The 22,141-nt window shown below is 43.8% G+C and overlaps 1 protein-coding gene across 3 annotated transcripts in view; it reads right to left on the minus strand.

Annotated features, from left to right (window-relative positions):
* The window catches only part of LOC139575605 (transmembrane protein 104-like), an 84,016-nt gene that overhangs the window by 42,501 nt on the left and 19,374 nt on the right, over positions 1-22,141 (minus strand). For all 3 annotated transcript variants that reach the window (XM_071400765.1, XM_071400746.1, XM_071400755.1), the window contains 2 exons: positions 20,427-20,526; positions 18,652-18,748 (listed from right to left, as the gene is read on the minus strand). In XM_071400765.1, the coding sequence (XP_071256866.1) occupies positions 18,652-18,748; positions 20,427-20,526 (197 nt within the window). The remainder of the gene's footprint in view (positions 1-18,651; positions 18,749-20,426; positions 20,527-22,141) is intronic.

Raw genomic sequence — 22,141 nt, forward strand, 5'->3', positions numbered from 1 at the left:
TGTGTTTTTCTGTAACTTGGCTCAGACCTAACATAATCGTTTGTGGTGCTTTCGCCGAAAAGCCTATTTGAAATCGGACACTGTGGTGAGATTAACAAGAAGTGTATCTTTAAAATGGTGTGAAATACTTGTATGCTTGAGGAATTTTAATTATGAGATTTCTGTTGTTTGAATTTGGCGCCCTGCACTTTCACTGGCTGTTGTCATATCGATCCCGCAGCCATAAGAAGTTTTAAATTCTTATGGATAGGGGGCAGCATTTTCACGTTTGGATGAAAAGCGTGCCCAGAGTAAATGGCCTGCTACTCAGTCCCACTTGCTAATATATGCATATTATTAGTATATTTGGATAGAAAACACTCTGAAGTTTCTAAAACTGTTTGAATGATGTCTGAGTATAACAGAACTCATATGGCAGGCAAAAACCTGAGAAGAAATCCAACCAGGAAGTGGGAAATCTGAGGTTGGTCGTTTTTCAACTCATTCCCTATTGAAGATACAGTGGGGTATGGATCTGTTTGCACTTCCTACGGCTTCCACTAGATGTCAACAGTCTTTAGAACCTTGTCTGATGCTTCTACTGTGAAGTGGGGCCGAATGAGAGGGGAATGAGTCAGAGGTCTGGCAGAATGCTTTGAGCTCGTGACGCTCGTTCATGTGAGAGCGAGCTCTGTTCCATTTGCTTTTCTGAAGACAAAGGAATTCTCCGGTTGGAACATTATTGAAGATTTATGTTAAAAACATCCTAAAGATTGATTCTATACTTAGTTTGACATGTTTCTACGATCTGTAATATAACTTTTTGAACTTTTCGTCTGTACTTTCCGCTGGACTTGCACCAGCGTCGTGAGTTTGGATTTGTTTACCAAACGCGCTAACAAAAGGAGGCATTTGGACATAAATTATGAACTTTATGGAACAAATCAAACATTTATTGTGGAACTGGGATTCTTGGGAGTGCATTCTGACGAAGATCATCAAAGGTAAGTGAATATTTATAATGCTATTTCTGACTCCAGCATGGCGGATATCTTCTTGGGTTGTGATGTCTCTGAGCGCCGTACTCAGATTATTGCATGGTTTGCTTTTTCCATAAAGTTTTTTTTAAATCTGACACAGCGGTTGCATTAAGGAGAAGCATATCTTTAAATCTGTAAATAACACTTGTATCTTTTATCAATGTTTATTATAAGTATTTCTGTGATTTGATATGGCTCTGTGCAAATTCACAGGATGTTTTTGGCAAGCCAAATGTAAACTGAGGTTTTTGGATATAAATATGACCTTGATTGAACAAAACATACATGTATTGTGAAACATGTTGTCCCGGGAGTGTCATCTGATGAAGAATATCAAAGGTTAGTGATTAATTTTTATCAATATTTCAGCTTTTTGTGACTCCTCTCTTTGGTTGGAAAATCGCTGTATGCTTTCTGTGACTAGTTGCTGACCTAACATAATGATATGTTCTGCTTTCGCCTAAAAGCTTTTTTGAAATCGGACACTGTGGTTGGATTAACGAGAATTGTATCATTAAAATGGTGTCTAATACTTGTATGTTTGAGAAAATTGAATTGAGATTTCTGTTGATTGAATTTGGCGCTCTGCAATTTCATTGGCTGTTGGCGAGGGGTTCTGCCAGCCCTAGACAGGTTAAATGCAAGTAAAACTAAATGCTTGCTCTTCAACTGATCGCAACTGCCCGCTCGCCTAGCATCACTACTCTGGACGGTTCTGACTTAGAATATGTGGACAACTACAAATACCTAGGTGTCTGGTTAGACTGTAAACTCTCCTTCCAGACTCATATTAAGCATCTCCAATCCAAAATTACATCTAGAATCGGCTTCTTATTTCGCAACAAAGTATCCTTCACTCATGCCGCCAAACATACCCTCGTAAAACTGACTATCCTACCGATCCTTGACTTCGGCGATGTCATTTACAAAATAGCCTCCAACACTCTACTCAGCAAATTGGATGCAGTCTATCACAGTGCCATCTGTTTTGTCACCAAAGCCCCATATACTATCTACCACTGCGACCTGTATGCTCTCGTTGGCTGACCCTCGCTTCATATTCGTCGCCAAACCCACTGGCTCCAAGTTATCTATAAGTCTTTGCTAGGTAAAGCCCCGCCTTATCTCAGCTCACTAGTCACCATAGCATCACCCACCCGTAGCACGCGCTCCAGCAGGTATATTTCACTGGTCACCCCCAAAGCCAATTCCTCCTTTGGCCGCCTTCCAGTTCTCTGCTGCCAATGACTGGAACGAATTGGAAAAAAATCACTGAAGCTGGAGACTTATATCTCCCTCACTAACTTTAAGCATCAGCTATCAGAGCAGCTTACAGATCATTGCACCTGTACATAGGCCATCTGTAAATAGCCCATCCAACACCCTCATCCCCATATTGTCATTTATTGATTTTTTGCTCCTTTGCACCCCAGTATCTCTACTTCTATCACTCCAGTGTTTAATTGCTAAATTGTAATTATTTCGCCACTGCGGCCTATTTATTGCCTTACCTCCCTAATCTTACCTCATTTGCACACACTGTATATAGACTTTTCTATTGTGTTATTGACTGTACGTTTGTTTATCCCATGTGTAACTCTGTTGTTGTTTGTGTCGCACTGCTTTGCTTTATCTAGACCAGGTCGCAGTTGTAAATGAGAACTTGTTCTCAACTGGCCTACCTGGTTAAATAAAGGTGAAATTACATATTTCTTTAAATAGACAAAACTCCCCCAGGTTTGTGTTTTTCCACAGAGCACATGTGCCGGTCACTTCAAATCCAATGTATTAAAACACTGGAACATTCTCAAAAGTAATCCCAATCTACAAGTGTCCACAATATTACCCCTTCACATTTTTTGGGAGCCATACAAGCAATATAGCCGATTCCGTGACGCACAGCATGAAGCTACCTAAGAAGCATGACACTTGGCTACCAGGCCCACCCAATGGCAATTACAAGTGTGGCCACTGTGTACATTGTGACAGTACAACCAATACGAAAGTGTTCACTCCTCTGAATGAGTATAGTGAAGCAGTAAAAGGAGATAGAAACGGTTTCTGTTTATTATTATTTTCTTGTTTTTATTTAACCTTTATTTAACTAGACAAGAAAATAACAAGTTAAGAACAAATTCTTATTTACAATGACGGCCTACACCAGCCAAACCCGGATGACGCTGGACCAATTGTGCGCCGCCCTATGGGACTCCCAATCACGGCCAGTTGTGATACTGCCTGGAATTGAACCAGGGTGTCTGTAGTGACGTCTCTAGCACTGAGATGCAGTGCCTTAGACCGCTACGCCACTCGGGAGCTCTTCCACTGTCTGACAGATTTTTCACTCAAAGGCTCTGTATCTGTATGCTGTATGTGTATGATAAGATACATAATGAATACACGAGCCAATTTAATTCCACAAAATTATGCAAATGAACCTATTGACCGATAAGCATGACCAGTCAAATGTATTTCTATCGACTGGTATTTCCATCAATTAATAGGCTAAAAAGCATTATTTCGCAATTATTTTCTGTGTCACATTTACATTGGACCAACTTTAAACATTAGAAATCAAGAGTAAGATTACTAATGGCACTTTATCCTCCAAAAGGAGCTGGACCAATTAAAGAAGTCTTGAAGTATTGCTCGGCTGAGATAGTGTGGTCTACAGCTTATCATAAGGTACTCTATCTACCAAGTGAGTTCACATCTATATTATTCGTAGCCGTCTATTTACCACCACAAACCGATGCTGGCACTAGGACCGCACTCAACCAACTCTATAAGGCCATAAGCAAACAAAAAATGCACATCCAGAAGCGGCGCTCCTAGTGGCCTAGGGACTTTACTGCAGGCAAACTTAAATCAGTTTTACCAAATTTTAACCAGCATGTCACATTTGCAACCAAAGGAAAAAATGTAATAAAAACTCTAGACCACCTTTACTCCACACACAGACATGCATACATACAAAGCTCTCTCCTGCCCTCCATTGGGCAAATCTGACCATAATTCTATCCTGATTCCTGCTTACAAGCAAAAACTAAAGCAGGAAGTACCAGTGACTCGCTCAATACAGAAGTGGTCAGATGACGCGGATGCTACGCTACAGGACTGTTTTGCTAGCACAGACTGGAATATGTTCCGGGATTCATCCAATGGCATTAAGGAGTATACCACCTCAGTCATTGGCTTCTTCAATAAGTGCATCGACGACATCGTCCCCAGTGACAGTGCGTACATATCCAAACCAGAAGCCATGGATTACAGGCAACATCCGCATCAAGCTAAAGGCTAGAGCTGCCGCTTTCAAGGTGCGGGACTCTAACCCGGAAGCTTACAAGAAATCCTGCTATGACCTTCGACGAATCATCAAACAGGCAAAGCGTCAATACAGGGCTAAGATTGAATCATACTCCACCGGCTCTGACGCTCGTCTTATGTGGCAGGGCTTGCAAACTATTACAGAATACAAAGGGAAGCACAGCCGCGGAGACTTATAAGATATCCCGCTATGCCATCAGACAAACCCTCAAACAAGCCAATACAGGATTATTGTCAATACAGGATTAAGATTGAATCCTACTACACCGGCTCTGACGCTCATCGGATGTGGCAGGGCTTGAAAACTATTATGGACTACAAAGGGAAACCCAGACGTGAGCTGCCCAGTGACGCGAGCCTACCAGACGAGCTAAATGCCTTTTATGCTTGCTTCGAGGCAAGCAACCCTGAAGCATGCACGAGAGCACCAGCTGTTCTGGATGACTGTGTGATAACGCTCTTGGTATCCGATGTAAGCAAGACCTTTAAAACAGGTCAACATTTACAAAGCCGCAGGTTCAGATGGATTACCAGGACGTATACTCAAAGCATGGGCGGACGAACTGGCAAGTGTCTTCACTGACATTTTCAACCTCTCCCTTTCTGAGTCTGTAATACCTACATGCTTCAAGCAGACCACCATAGTCCCTGTGCCCAAGGAAGAGAAGGTAACCTGCCTAAATGATTACCGCCCCGTAGCACTCATGTCGGTAGCCATGAAGTGCTTTGAAAGGCCCCCCAGGGGTGTGTACTTAGTCCCCTCCGGTACTCCCTGTTCACCCACGACTGCGTGGCCAAACGATGGCAACACTATCATTAAGTTTGCTGACGACACAGCAGTGGTAGCCCTGATCACTGACAACGATGAGACAGCCTAGAGGGAGCAACAACCTCTCCCTCAATGTGAACAAGACAAAGGAGCTGATCGTGGACTACAGGAAAAAGCGGGCCGAACAGGCCCCTATTAACATCAACGGGGCTGTATTGGAGCGGGCCAAGAGTTAGTTCGTTGGTGATGTGGACGCCAAGGAACTTATCATGGTCCAAACACACCAAGACAGTCGTGAAGAGGGCACAACAAAACCTTTTCCCCCTCAGGAGACTGAAAAGATTTGGCATGGGTCCCCAGATCCTCAAAAAGTTCCACAGCTGCACCATTGAGAGCATCCTGACCAGTGCAATCACTGCCTGGTATGGCAACTGCTCGGCATCTGACCGTAAGGCGCTACAGAGGGTAGTGCGTATGGCCCAGTACATCACTGGGGCCAAAATGCCTGCCATCCAGGACCTATATAATAGGGGGTGTCAGAGGAAAGCCCATAAAAAATTGTCAGAGACTCCAGTCACCCAAATCATAGACTGTTTTCTCTGCTACCGCACAGCAAGCCTAGGTCCAAAAGGCTCCTTTACAGCTTCTACCCCCAAGCCATAAGACTGCTGAACAATTAATCGGTACCGGTACTCCTTGTATATAGCATTGTTACTGTTACGTTATTGTGTAACTTTTTCTTTTTTATAAACATTTTTTTAACTTTAGTTTATTTGGTAAATATTTTATTAACTCTTCTTGAACTGCACTGTTGGTTAAGGGTTTGTAAGTAAGCATTTCACGGTAAGGTCTACACTTGTATTCAGCGCATATGACAAATAAAGTTTGATTTGATAGATATGAGTCAGTAACTTTAGTGATATCACCAAGCCATTACTGAAACAGAAAGAGACTGTGAAGCAATGAGGAGAGGAAATGATGAGGATGATCAACTCTATACTGTACAGATAAGACTGGATTACTCCCTTTATCCTAGCTTCAAAACTCCTCTGATGTTCAGAGTTTCAAGCCTTTGAAGTCTATCAGAGAATGTTATGGCATACAACAATCATTGAACAGACATAACATCAGCGTAAACAAATACTGAACTTGGGTGTGACCTGTAAAGGTCATTCTTAGTTCAACAGAGCAATCGAGGGGCTGATATAAAGCTCTGCCTTTACACTGGATCTCAAAACTTCTCTCTGGAGAGATGAGAGGATACCAAGGATAAGACATGAGCTAAACTCTTAGCCAACATTTAAAACTATTCCCTACTTTATCATTCACAACTTCCCAGAAATATGGGTTTAGCTTAACCAGACCTCCCGAAAAACTGTTGTGGACACATTTGTGCCAGCTGCCTCTATTTGGGTAGCCAGAGTAAATTGGGAACAATTATCAGTTGTGAAAGTAAAGAATGATGAGCATAGCACTCATTTAATACACTGAACCACTATGACTTCATATGGGGACCTGGGGTGCAGTTGCCTTCCAGTTGGTTTGCCTAATTCAAATCTCTGGCTCCTCAAAAGAAACCATTATACACCTAGGTAAAAATAACGAGCAACACCGCAAAGGGAAGATTTATGACAGGCAAAGGACATATCTGGGAGGAAATTCGAAACGATAATTTGCCTGTGGTTTAATAGGACCTTGGCTATTTCACTCTCCCGATCGTTATAACTTTTAGTAGGGGATGTGGGGGATGGGGAGAAGGGGGTGTCATATCGCACAGAGAACAAGGTCTCATTAAATTATGACGATGGACCTTATGAAGAATAAATTAAATAATACATCAACTAAGGGGCCTTTTCATGAATATGCTCCATGTCACGGTGTAATTGAAAAAGACAAGCTCTATATGAGAAATCGGACTGTCCCTTTTTATTTCCTGGCTTTGGAGAAGGGTGCAAACGGTTGGGTCATTCTTTCAATAGGAGGCTGGGTCTGGTCAGCCTGACCAGCAGGCCCCGACAAATACACCAACACACAGCCATACAAGCAATCAGCCCAAGGTCACAGGGTCTGAATGTAAAAGTCTCTTGAAACCTGTCCCTTTTTAAATGGGAGCCTGTGTTCCGTTTAAGCGTCAGATTAATTCCATGAGAATCACGTTTGTTAGCGTTCAGCCACCCACCGAGCAAGACCCTTACATCATTCTGCAATGTCCTTGTACCAGATAACCAGCTTTTCAAAACAGAAAACAATATTGTACACAGCATGTAGATTTTCTCCTTAAACACGAGGCACGGACTTTAACAACGTGTTAGACAGGCCAAATATGTCTATTTTATCTTACTCCCCTGAGAAAAGGAAAAAATAAACAATTGACACAGACAATGCCATTAAAAGTAATAGAAAGCAATGGGCTACACTACACCCTTGTTTTGTTTTCTCAAAACCAATGAGTGAAATAACTTCTCAAATGATGATCGTCTGCAGAGTCTATAAGCAAAAAGACGGGAGGAAAAACTGGGTTAAATGGACAGGCTGAAGGCAATAATTAAACCATGTATTACTTTGGTTACAAATCACAGGCACACAAGCCACATTGAGTTCTGTAGTGACAGCTGCCAAAGAGATCCTTAAGCACATTTGATGGCGTTAGCAGTTTGTCTCGTGTGGCTAACTGCCACGCTTCATGGTAATGTGACAGCAGCACCAGCACAACTCACACAAAAAAGGGTTAACAACTGCTCAATCTGCTGGAGTGGAAGCAATATGCTGTAGTTAGCAAACACAGATGGGACAAACTCTTCCTAAACAGGGTAAGTATAGGTTCTAGTCTTTCAAAAGTCTTTGACTGGATGATCAGTTGGATCCTCAGCCTACATTATTGTTCTCTGACTCAGAGAGCCTGTATCCTCTCTCCTGCATGACCTCTAAGTCCCCCTTGCCAACAGTCCTCTCCCAGTACGGCTGTGTTCCTCTGCAGTGTCCTGATCTGCAGCTCTGATTGGGTTCTGCCTCGTGGTGGTGTGGACTCCCCTTGTGTGGTTCCCAACTCAAACACTTCCCCCTGCTGAGGTAATCTCTATTAAACCATCTGCACTGTCATCTCCCTGCAGCTCCTCTGCAGTGTCCTGATCTGCAGCTCTGATTGGGTTCTGCCTCGTGGTGGTGTGGACTCCCCTTGTGTGGTTCCCAACTCAAACACTTCCCCCTGCTGAGGTAATCTCTATTAAACCATCTGCACTGTCATCTCCCTGCAGCTCCTCTGCAGTGTCCTGATCTGCAGCTCTGATTGGGTTCTGCCTCGTGGTGGTGTGGACTCCCCTTGTGTGGTTCCCAACTCAAACACTTCCCCCTGCTGAGGTAATCTCTATTAAACCATCTGCACTGTCATCTCCCTGCAGCTCCTCTGCAGTGTCCTGATCTGCAGCTCTGATTGGGTTCTGCCTCGTGGTGGTGTGGACTCCCCTTGTGTGGTTCCCAACTCAAACACTTCCCCCTGCTGAGGTAATCTCTATTAAACCATCTGCACTGTCATCTCCCTGCAGCTCCTCTGCAGTGTCCTGATCTGCAGCTCTGATTGGGTTCTGCCTCGTGGTGGTGTGGACTCCCCTTGTGTGGTTCCCAACTCAAACACTTCCCCCTGCTGAGGTAATCTCTATTAAACCATCTGCACTGTCATCTCCCTGCAGCTCTGGGATGGCTCCACTACAACAGAGCTACACTACAGCACCCTCGCTCCATCTCCTCCAAAGTGAAACACACAAACATCTGAAGAAAGCATCACTCGCTTTTGACCATACAGACAGGCATGAAAAGAAACCCTGGGGTAAAATACTGTATCTGTGTGTATTATCTGGGCTTATCTGCATCTGTTCTCTCTGTGGGTCCCCGAGTGTGTGAGTGAGTCTGACTCGTTCAATGGAGTGGATCTAAACAGATGGTTGACACAAAGGTGGCCTCGTTTCATGGTGGGTGGCGCCCGCTGAGAGAATATTTCAATTCACTGGGCATCCACTCACTTTGAGTGGTCTAATAGACATAGCCTTTAATACGCACATATACATAAAGACAAACAGGGAAAGAACGCAGTGTCAGCAAAACCTAATTTTGAGCTGATATACAGTATTGATTTCCATCACTTTCTCAACCACAAGAAAAAGATTCTCAATATAAAATCAGCCATTTAAATCACAGTTAGGTTATCCAACAGTATATGTATGCATTATGGAACCAGTGGACAGCTAGGGACTTTTTTTATGCAGTAAAGTCCCAATGGTGTTGCAAATTGCAATTGAAAATCAAAAGGTAAACCTCGCCAGGGAGCAACAACGGACAAAGAGAATTGAGGTCTCAGGAAATCTCTCTGCTGGGGTTAAGCCAGTCCCCAGAAAGACCCCATTGTTGCACTTTCAAGCCGAAACAAATCCTTACAATTAAAACTGCGGTCCAATGTAAAGGGCAGGTCAACGGCTAGGATTGGTCAAGCACACAATGACCTACAACCTTACGCTCGGATATGCATGACTGAGGAAAAGCCCAATCTAAGTGAGTGGGTAGGATGTAAGCTTTCTCTTAGTGTCTAAAGATAATGTATATTAGTTTTAAGGGAGAGTGAAAACAGCCTGGGTACTGGAGACAAGAATCAATCAGCAGCAGATCGAATCTCACCCAACCCATCTTCGTAGCCCTTTACACTCGTACCGTGTACAGGTTGAAAATGGCAGAATTGGGCACGGATAAATGCCTAAATTGGAACGCAGTGGCTGACGAGTAACATGCTATACATGACGTCAGACCGCTGTTCTGAACTTGAGTGTGACAAGTAGTTGCAGTTACTTACACAAACACCTATTAAAATTAAGAGGACTATGTATTTTGGACGATGACGTTTGTTATATATTATGCCATACAAGTGAGTACAAATGTGCACTTCACATTTCTATATGATCAAACTCATGCATATGCAATATCAACGTTTATGATCACTATGTTTGATGTACAGTTAGTTACAAGATGACATGGCATCATAAACTGGGGTGTCTGAACAGAATGAGCCTATTTTTGTCTTTTGTGAAGAAAATTTGCCACGTCACATGCACCTGAATGCACTCATTCCGATGCGCCACCAAAATTATGACCCATTTCCCTGAATTGCATTGTGAAAGCCTAACTCTGTAAAATCGTACTTTAGAATTTAATTTGTCATGTTGGCAATATAACAAGCTTTCAAATTATGCCCACCTGACCCAGACTGTGATTTATAAATGGACAGTTTCTGGATTGCGAAAACAACAGTAATTGTGTGATGGCTGGGATGCAGGATACGACACAGACAAGAGAGGGCAAAAAAAGCACCTTGTAGTTGAAGACTATTCTCTGAATAATAAAAGTGCATTAAAATGACTTAGGATACGTGCACACTTTGGAGAGGTTTGTGGCCACGTGGATACACCAGTTAGTCCTCTCACTCAAACACTTGGAATTATTTGTCTTATGTTGCACCTACCCCACGTTTTCCAGGAATATTCTTATGTTACTGAATATATCCAGAGTATTTTCAGATTTTGTTATCAACAAATGCAACAGAAGTACAATAAATGTAAAATGAACATAAAATTCACAGTGTAATGTTTGGATTCGGTCTTGTGTCAGGTGAAATGTTGTGTCCTCACCTTTGGTCTAATCATTTTCCAATAATATCCAAACTGTTCCCTTTCAATTGCTACCATGGTTATGCATATCATTTTCATATTTCTTCTGTCAGAAACATTTTAATTTAGCCCTATCCATATAGGCCAATTCCTACAAGTGTAAAAGGGTTAAGAGGTTTTGCAGATCGTGATGGAGAAAATGGCTGCCATGCTCCACAGCATGATACATAGCGTTTTGTGTGAACACCATTGATCTAACCAAAGGTCAGAGCGAACCAAACAGGCCACCCACTGTGCAGCTTGTATGCTGTTATTAGTCCGTCTTGATATGACAAAAGCCTGTGTGTTTACAATCAACGTTGTCTGAGCTCCGTCTGAAAGTGACTAAAGAATGTGAAAGGAACTGACAAAGTACAGCCCAGCACGAGCTGTGTGAAAAGCTTGACGTCCATTGAAGGTTTACAGAATGATAAAACCTTTGATCACCTGGAATACCTTTTTCATTTCAGTCACAAAGTCACTGAATGAACTCATATGACTAAGTTTCAAAAGAACTTGCAGAGCTGGCCATTGACGATAAGTCAGACAGTCCAGACACCTCAGGGTAAGGTGTGAGGCTAACCTCCAGAATTGTGAATTCAATTCCGTGCAATCCAGTGAATATTGTTATTGAGTTTCAGTCATGTCCTCTGCATGCATGTATGTATGAGGTGCAAAGTTCATACTATGTGTAGGCACTACCTCCCAATCCTAGAGAGAGTGGTTTGACAGGCTTAGTGACGGGGGTGAATCGATACAGTTACATATCGGGACATTATTTTTGGACAATATTATATTGATACTTTGACTTCAAGTAACGATTAAAAAAAAATAAAAAACACATACAGTTGAAGTCTGAACTTCACAGACACTTATGTTGGAGTAATTAAATATTTTTTCAACCACTCCACAAATTTCTGGTTAACAAACTATAGTTTTAGCATAAGAAATCAGCCAAAACCCCAGAAAGAAAATGGTAGACCTCCACAAGTCTGGTTCATCCTTGGGAGCAATTTCCAAACGCCTGAAGGTATCACGATCATCTGTACAAACAATAGTACGCAAGCATAAACACCATGGGACCACACAGCCGTCATAACACTCAGGAAGGAGACGCATTCTGTCTACTACAGATGAACGTACTTTGGTGCGAAAAGTGCAAATCCATCCCAGAACAACAGCAAAGGACCTTGTGAAGATGCTGGAGGAAACAGGTACAAAAGTATCTATATCCACAGTAAAACGAGTCCTATATCGACATAACCTGAAAGGCCACTCAGCAAGGATGAAGCCACTGCTCCAAAACCGCCATAAAAAAGCCAGACTACGATTTGCAACTGCACATGGGGATAAAGATCGTACCTTTTGGAGAAATGTCCTATGGTCTGATGAAACAAAAAAAGAACAGTTTGGCCATAATGACCATCGTTATGTTTGGAGGAAAAAGAGGGATGCTTGCAAGCCGAAGAACACCATCCCAACCGTGAAGCACATGGGGTGGCAGCGTCATGTTGTGGGGGTGCTTTGCTGCAGGAGAGCATGGTGCACCTCACAGAATAGATGGCATCATGAGGGTGGAAAATTATGTGGATGTATTGAAGCAACATCTCAAGACATCAGTCAGGAAGTTAAAGCTTGGTCGCAAATGGGTCTTCCCTTATGGACAATGACCCCAAGCATAACTGTAAAAGGCAGAACTGTAAAAGCGTGTGTGAGCAAGGAGGCCTACAAACCTGACTCAGTTACACAAGCTCTGTCAGGAGAAATGGGCCAAAATTCACCAACTTATTGTGGGAAACCTGTGGAAGGCTACCCAAAATGTTTGACCCAAGTTAAACAATTTAAAAGGCAATGATACCAAATACTAATTGAGTGTATGCAAACTTCTGACCTACTGGGAATGTGATGAAAGAAATAAAAGCTGAAATAAATCACTCTCTCTACTATTATTCTGACATTTCACATTCTTAAAATAAAGTGGTGATCCTAACTTTTTACTAGGATTTACTAGGATTAAATGTCAGGAATTATGAAAAACTGAGTTTAAATGCATTTGGCTAAGGTGTATGTAAACTTCCAACTTCAACTGTGTGTGATATATATACACTGCTCAAAAAAATAAAGGGAACACTTACACAACACAATGTAACTCCAAGTCAATCACACTTCTGTGAAATCAAAATGTCCACTTAGGAAACAACACTGATTGACAATAAATTTCACATGCTGTTGTGCAAATGGAATAGACAACAGGTGGAAATTATAGGCAATTAGCAAGACACCCCCAATAAAGTAGTGGTTCTGCAGGTGGTGACCACAGACCACTTCTCATTTACATTACATTTAAGTCATTTAGCAGACGCTCTTATCCAGAGCGACTTACAAGTTGGTGCATTCACCTTATGATATCCAGTGGAACAACCACTTTACAATAGTGCATCTAACTCTTAAGGGGGGGGGGGGGGGGGGGGTTAGAAGGATTACTTTATCCTATCCTAGGTATTCCTTAAAGAGGTGGTGTTTCCGGAAGGTGGTGATTGACTCTGCTGACCTGGCGTCGTGGGGGAGTTTGTTCCACCATTGGGGTGCCAGAGCAGCGAACAGTTTTGACTGGGCTGAGCGGGAGCTGTACTTCCTCAGAGGTAGGGAGGCGAGCAGGCCAGAGGTGTCTCAGTTCCTATGCTTCCTATCTGATGTTTTGGTCACTTTTGAATGCTGGGCGGTGCTTTCACTCTAGTGGTAGCATGAGACGGAGTCTACAACCCACACAAGTGGCTCAGGTAGTGCAGCTCATCCAGGTTGGCACATCAATGCGAGCTGTGGCAAGAAGGTTTGCTGTGTCTGTCAGCGTAGTGTCCAGAGCATGGAGGCGCTACCAGGAGACAGGCCAGTACATCAGGAGACGTGGAGGAGGCCGTAGGAGGGCAACAACCCAGCAGGAAGACCGCTACCTCCGCCTTTGTGCAAGGAGGAGCACTGCCAGAGCCCTGCAAAATGACCTCAAGCAGGCCACAAATGTGCATGTGTCTGCTCAAACGGTCAGAAACAGACTCCATGAGGGTGGTATGAGGGCCGACGTCCACAGGTGGGGGTTGTGCTTACAGCCCAACACCGTGCAGGACGTTTGGCATTTGCCAGAGAACACCAAGATTGGCAAATTCACCACTGGCGCCCTGTGCTCTTCACAGATGAAAGCAGGTTCACACGCACATGTGACAGACGTGACAGAGTCTGGAGACGCCGTGGAGAACGTTCTGCTGCCTGCAACATCCTCCAGCATGACCGGTTTGGCGGTGGGTCAGTCATGGTGTGGGGTGGCATTTCTTTGCGGGGCCTCACAGCCCTCCATGTGCTTGCCAGAGGTAGCCTGACTGCCATTAGGTACCGAGATGAGATCCTCAGACCCCTTGTGAGACCATTGGCTGGTGCGGTTGGCCCTGGGTTCCTCCTAATGCAAGACAATGCTAGACCTCATGTGGCTGGAGTGTGTCAGCAGTTCCTGCAAGAGGAAGGCATTGATGCTATGGACTGGCCCGCCCGTTCCCCAGACCTGAATCCAATTGAGCCCATCTGGGACATCATTTTGTAAAATGTCTCGCTCCATCCACCAACGCCACGTAGCACCACAGACTGTCCAGGAGTTGGCGGATGCTTTAGTCCAGGTCTGGGAGGAGATCCCTCAGGAGACCATCCGCCACCTCATCAGGAGCTTGCCCAGGCGTTGTAGGGAGGTCATACAGGCACGTGGAGGCCACACACACTACTGAGCCTCATTTTGACTTGTTTTAAGGACATTACATCAAAGTTGGATCAGCCTGTAGTGTGGTTTTCCACTTTAATTTTGAGTGTGACTCCAAATCCAGACCTCCATGGGTTGATAAATTTGATTTCCATTTATCATTTTTCTGTGATTTTGTTGTCAGCACATTCAACTATGTAAAGAAAAAAGTATTTAATAAGAATATTTCATTCATTCAGATCTAGGATGTGTTATTTTAGTGTTCCCTTTATTTTTTTGAGCAGTGTATATACACATAGACACACACACACACTTTTTTTGTTGCTTGGTAGCATTAGCTAGAGCAAGTCGGCTGTACCTGAGTCAAAACTCCGGTATTTTCATCCTACAGCTTGTTCTCCATCTTTTTAAATAGTGAGCCAATATGTTTTCAGTACTTATTTCCATGACTGATCAAAACAAATTCTCATATTCTCTTGTCTCTCTGCAGCATTATCGAATTGAAATACACATAGAATCACAATACATATCATATTGGCATCTAAGTATCGTGATAACATCTTGAGGTCCCTGGAAATTCCCAGCCCTAGACAGGCTGTGAAGACAGTAGCTTCTTCACAATTGTTCAGATAAGCTGAAGAAATCTCTTGACAGCGGTTATCAAAATAGTCCCTCCTATATAATAGACGATCCTTGATTTGGTCAGTTTTTTTCCTCACCTCTCTCCCCTTCTCTGTGCTGATCCCCAGAGCCTTGTGGGTCTGCTAGTAGAGCAGAACTACTTTTCTGAACTGGGACAGCTGTTCTGTCACATACTAAAAATAACCCACAATCTGTTGTCCAAGCACAACAAACACTGCTGCAACCACCGTGGGGCTACTGTCTGAGGAAGAATTACAAATTAAATGAGAGATCTACAAGCATAATGTGAGGTACACTATACATACACACAGACACACACACAAAAGTATGTGGACACCCCTTCAAATTAGTCAATTCGGCTATTTCAACCACACCTGTTGCTGACAGGTGTATAAAATCGAGCACACAGCCATGCAACATCCATGGACAAAAATTGGCACTGAAGAGTTCAGTGACTTTCAACGTGGCACCGTCATTGGATGCCACCTTTCCAAAAAATCAGTACGTCAAAATTCTGCCCTGTTAGTGCTGCCCTGGTCAACTGTAAGTGCTATTATTGTGAAGTGGAAACGTCTAGGAGCAACAATGACTCAGCCGCAAAGTGGTAGGCCACACAAGCTCACAGAACGAGACCGCCGAGTGCAGAAGTGCGCAGACCATGATTTTGGAATGAGATGTTCGACGAGCAGGTGTCCACAGTTTTGGTCATGTCAGGATACCTAGTCAGTTGTACAACTGAATGCCTTCAACTGAAATGTGTCTTGTATCTTGTTCTGATAAAGGGACTGGGACATTCAAATCGACCAATGAGATCTAGAATAAGACTAGCTTGTGGCTCAGTTGATGACGATTAGAACTGTCTGGCCGGGCAGACCACTGATATGTGGGTGGCATCTATAAAAACCTGGTCTGATGAGGAGGCCGGTGGTCCGAAACACGCAACGCCCAGGGTTGTGACTTTCAGACCAACACAGTACAGAGCAGGTGAAAAAAAGCTCTTAAGCCTGTCTGATTGGACAACAGTCCATTCTTGAGGGTGCAGAGGGTAGAAGGCCCCCTGGAGGAACCACTCCATCAACCCTACTTCTGTCTGTCTGTGACATTAGCCTGAGTTCTCTATATCATGCTCTCTCCTTCTCTTTCACTCTATCAGTCTCTCTTTCCTTCTCTCTCAAACAGCCACCCACATGGGGATTACAGCTGTGCGCCGTTATGCTGTAATCGGGCTGCCCTTTAATCTATCCTTGCTTCCTTTTCTAAACCCTAATAACGCTGTGGCTGGACTAATGTGTCCGACATCAAAACCCACTCCCCCTGTGGCAGCCAGTGGTGCCCTACCCAGTACGGCAGCCCAGGCAGACCAAATACGCACCCAACTGAGGAAGGTCAGGTAGCATTAGTGCTTAGCACAAAACCACAACATACACATTACACACACTATTGATTATTTAAGATGAATAAGTATGGTACACAGAGCAGTTACCACAGTAAAATCCCTTAAGGAAACAGATAATACCATAGCAAGGGATTAAAGCCCCTTATCAATGACACCTATAGAACTGGGAGCTACACATGCCTGGTCAAGGTACAAATGGAGGATTAACTGACAATCTGTTGCCAGGAGAGACTACTCGATTTTGAGGTTGAGAAGATGTGATGGTGAGGAGAGAAATGTGGTTGATGAGGACAGGAGAGAAGGGCCATTAACAGATAGAATGTAATGACCACTGAAACACAGAGAACCTCCTGAACATAGTTCAAAGACCAGCTTTGAGCAATTCCATTGGTATACAACAACCAAGCAGCAACTAATGCTAACATATTGAACGCAGTGTGTTTGCTAATGCCTACACCCTCTTAGAGGCTCAAAACTAAGTCAAACTAATTGCATAACCAAAACAAAAAAAGTAATTAGGAATTGTAATTATGGTTCTTTTTGTAATGCCTTTTTCAAACACTCAAAGAATGGGACAGCATAATATATGAATAGGCTCATTTGAATTCTTTAGCTAAACCAAAACAAAATAATTAAGCATTTCCCAATGCCGTATTGTCAGCCTTTCTGACAACTGTTGCAATGTTTTCCAGTCTGATTAAGCATATTATAATAGGAGTCAATACTAAAGCACCCTCTGACTCACTCAGTTCATAAAGAGACTGGCAGTAGGGTGATAAAGCAGGTCACTTAGTTTGGAGCTTGAAGCCTTCCAGTGAAATGATATGGATGTTGTAAAGAAAAAGGAAAATACTGGGCTGCATAATGACTCCAGATAGCAAAGACTCTAGATGTTGTGGACATTGTGCCTAGATAGACCCATCATTAGGACGAAGGGCACCGTGGTCTTTGGGGTGGGGCAGAGACGTGTCAGAGGGCATAAGCAGGCATAGCGTAGGTGGGAGAGAAGAGGTATTTCCATTGGGCAGGACAGAGCGGTGTATGGAGAGCGGCTGGGCTTAAAAGGAATAGTCAATCAATTATTTAAAGTGATCATGGGGAGTGGTGGGCAGTGGCTAAGGGGCCAGAGCGTTTGACCCAGGCACGTCAAAGACAAAGGGGGGCTGAGGAGAAGGAAGACACTCCACTCCCTGTGTGCTAACAGAAGCTGATGAATGTTTTATCAAAGCCCAATTATTTATTTAAAGACGAGTCCACCACGGGAAGAAATCTAATAAGGTTTCATGGAGAAGAAAATGGGAGAAAATACAACTAAGCCCCTAGAAATCCAAATGCCTGTAAGCAGGAGAGACCAAAACTAATAACAGGAGACAACTTCTTCAAGAAACACCAGAGAACAGGTGACTTTCTGTCAAATACGGTCAATTTTTTAAAACATATTCCCAAGCAGACATCATCTCAACATCTACTATAATAAGAAGCAATCAGTTAGATAAATTAACACAGAGGTGGAAATGTCCCTTTCCCTAAAAGGAAACTTTGTGAAACTGCAAGGTAAGCAAAAAATACAGGAGGAGATTATAAATCAGCATAATTTCAATTCGTTGACATGATGTAAGAGGCTTATCCAGACGAGATAAAAAACAACAATGCATTTATTGGAGAATTGTTTGGGTATGCTCGTTCTGTTGAAAATGAGTGAGGATGGAGGGAGGAGTGAGAACAGTGGAGGGGGGAAATAATACAGGAGGAGATCAGCACATCTATCACTGTCGGCCGGCAAAGTTAAAGCAAAAGTGGAAATCGCAGGAGTTTCGCTCTCTTAAGACTTCAAGGGCACACACACTTGCTCAGGAGGGCTGCGGGAGGGGTGGCGTGAGAGGGAGACCGAACTGGAAGGGGCTCTCTGGGCTGAGGCTGACACTAACAAAGACAGGGGTTGGCACATTGGGGCTCAGTCACGATGGCAGGGGCTGACAGAGAGAGATGTGGTACACCATGTGTCCTCCAGGGGCCTTTGGGACGGGGGTAGAAGGACAGGGGTGAGAAACAGAGGTGCAGTATGTACTCACCAGAAACACCTTGTAGGCGTCTTTCCTGGTGACAGGCCCCCAGCACAAGTCGGTGTCGTCGTATTTCACACTGCCAGCACTGCATGAGTGGTTACCACTAGAGAGAGAACAGACAGACTGTTGATCATTACAGATCCCTTCATGATCAGATCAAATCAGTCCAAGAATTACATACGACAGGAAAGACTAGTTTACAATGTTGCAAAAGAACATGAAACAATGATAAAATATTAAATATGACAGGGCAGAATTACAAAACCTTTGCAGACTTGTCAGTTCCTACTACCTCGGAGCGGTTAGATTATCAGGGAGGTCAGTTCCTACTACCTCGGAGCGGTTAGATTATCAGTGAGGCCAGTTCCTACTACCTCGGAGCGGTTAGATTATCAGTGAGGCCAGTTCCTACTACCTCGGAGCGGTTAGATTATCAGTGAGGCCAGTTCCTACTACCTCGGAGCGGTTAGATTATCAGGGAGGTCAGTTCCTACTACCTCGGAGCGGTTAGATTATCAGTGAGGCCAGTTCCTACTACCTCGGAGCGGTTAGATTATCAGTAAGAAAAGTATCAGTAAAAGTTATATCACTGCACAAGGCTTTACTGAGTTGAAGTGATGATCCAGTCTTCCTGGTGGAAAATTACACATTGTCATTCTGAGGCAATCACAAAACTCTTTCAGTGCTGCCAACAAGGTGCGGCAGACTGAGCATCAATTATGGGACATAATCATTAGAATCTGCCTCTGCCACCGAGACGTCTGCTGCGGCAAGGCTTTACAAAGAGATACCACTCTGCGATCTCAATCGCCTGGCTCTCCTCAGTGGCAGAGCCAGTCGAGCGGGGAGCTCCGGTCTGTGCCATAGGGTAATTCCATTTTAAGTGTCTGTTCCGCCTAACATTTTAGCTAGAAAGTTACCACGGGGCTTTTGACCCCGCTGAGTCAGAGGGACAAATTTATATTTTTTATGCTACTAGGTTGGTATGTTAATAGAACTTCCTCTGATGTGTTAAGTGATTAAATTGTAATCTTGAATTGAAATGTATTCACTCACCTTCACCTTTAAAAGCTAAGTATCTCTATAAATGTTTAAGGATCTCATCCTCACCACATGATGTGCATAAGAAACCCCTATAATGGCACTCCCAGGGCTCACTGAACCCTTAAAAAGTCACTGATAATCTAACGGCATTTGGACAAAATGGGAGAGCGCTTTAGTGTTTTGGGGCGGGGGTCCTTTTTTGAAATTGTACTTTTTGGTACACCATGAGAAAGTCAATCATCTTTCTGTCATAAAGCTACACCAAATGGAATTGTGATCCTGACGGTTAAGGTGGTCTCACCAGGACAATAGTTTAGCTAGAGAAGAGCCTCCCTTAGAGCTGCAGGCTAAATCATACTGTCTGAGACTGGAACAATATGGAATATGTGATGTCACCCAGCCCACCGGGCCAGTGGAGGGGACTTGTAATAAAAACCTGTCTGGGAGCCAGTCAACAAAAAGTAATTGCCAAGAGCACTGGTGGGAGGTCAGGAAGGCTAAAGGCCCCCTCATCAGAAAGTTTTACTGAGACAGGAGGTCAGGGAACAGCCAAAGTGCAGAGACAAAAACAGAACTGAGAGAAAGGGATATGTTTTGTCCTGCCAAAAGTAAATGCTCCAAGTACTTGGGAAAGTCAGCTGCACCCACAGTAGTCATAAAGTTGCTTGAAATAATACCCCCAAATAAGAAACCCATGAATGTAATGAATCAGCAACAAGCTGGCTGGCTGCTCTTACCAGGCTACTTCCATTAGTGATATGGGTACAGCAGCAGCATAGATGGCCAGGTCTCCATACAGGTAGACTACCATGCAGATGTAGAACATGTTGACACCAACTGAAAGACAAAACCAAAGGGTTAAGACATGAGCAGATTATACCTGGATCTATACATAAAATGTCATACATTATATATTTCTAGTGTATATGACTGTGTTATCAATTCATCATATCTCCGAGAGAATCTGCCTAACAGCCGTCAGATGCCTGATTATGAAACATGGTCAATGCAACTTGTGTCAAACTTCAACAGCTAACCGTGCAGTCTCCATCAGAGGCAATCTCCTCCGTCTCTACACCTCCACTCCTCCATCAATCCCCTGCTTCTCCCTCCGGGATGGCAGCCACAACTGCAGCAGCACATTTCTCCGCTCCTCCGGAAGAATATTAATCACACTAATTAAGAAAGTAATCACTTCATGATGAAAATTCTCCTCATTACATCCCCCACACCCACCTCACACTACTGGCCCATTCAAGACAACGAGCGGAGATTGAGAGCTTTCAACAACGGGAGACCGATAGCCATGTTGTGCCAGGGATCCATCATACACTGGAGTTCTCATGTGGGAGGCTCCTGCGTCCTACTGGCCCTGGCAGCCAATTCATTACTGACAGGGAAATTAGAGTGTGGAGTCCATTAAAAATAAATAAAAAGTGAGGGGTTTATAGTTTTACAGGGCTAAATTGATTCATCTGATCTGAGAGTAAAGGAACGAATGGCAACCTTCTGCTGCCCATCACACAGCCGAGCCAAGGGAAACATGAAAAGGGATATGGAAGAGGACTAGCTGGTCCAACAGCCAGATAAGCCCATGTAGTTGTAAAACAGTTATCACCTGTTTTATGGCAGGGTTGGATGGACACTTACAGTAGACTGCATTATGATATGAAGCTATATTACAGTTGCTACAGTAAGTTGCTGCAGCCCTGTTTGAGTTAGATGGAGAGTCTAACTGTTAGACTCTCCATCTAACTCAAACAGGGCTGCAGCAACTTACTGTAGCAACTGTAATATAGCTTCATATCTAACAGCAGGTCAATTCTGTGGGAAAGGGCGATGACAGCAAACATTTACCTAGCTAGCACCACCACTCATCTTACCTCCATTGAGGATAATGTGGTGCTAAAGTACTGTGGGAGAGGGAACCAAAGGGCACTTTGGTAGCCAGGTTGTGTTTATGCTCTTCCAGGACCATCTGATCACATCATTGTGCAGTGGTGCACTGAGGTCATAAAACAAAGGCTGGGGAAAATAAACACTGATAACTCAAGAAGACGCCAGTGTGTGTGATTACACTATACTGTACCTATCAGTACTGATCTGCACACTGATTACAGTATGAAAGTATCTCACAGGTTGGTGTGGTGGGGACTCGATTCTCTCTGCATCAATTCTACACATTCCATTTTCACCTCCTCTCCGACAACCCCACTTTCAGAGGTTAGCACTGTACAGTACTCTCTACCATTCCTGCATGTCTCCATCTGGCCCTATGGAAAGGAAGCCTGTTAGAGCTTTTGCCTCAGATAGGGGGAATCAGGGCTGCCTGTGCTGCCCCTGTCAGTGAGCGATAGCTAGGTGAGGACCCAGCATGACCAAGAGGATGCTGCCCTGCCAGGCTCTGTCACTAATACCTCCCCATTACCCACGGCCAGAGGCTCACACGCTG

The sequence above is a fragment of the Salvelinus alpinus genome, chromosome 1 (assembly GCF_045679555.1).
Source record: "Salvelinus alpinus chromosome 1, SLU_Salpinus.1, whole genome shotgun sequence".
In the NCBI taxonomy this organism is placed as follows: Eukaryota; Metazoa; Chordata; class Actinopteri; order Salmoniformes; family Salmonidae; genus Salvelinus; species Salvelinus alpinus.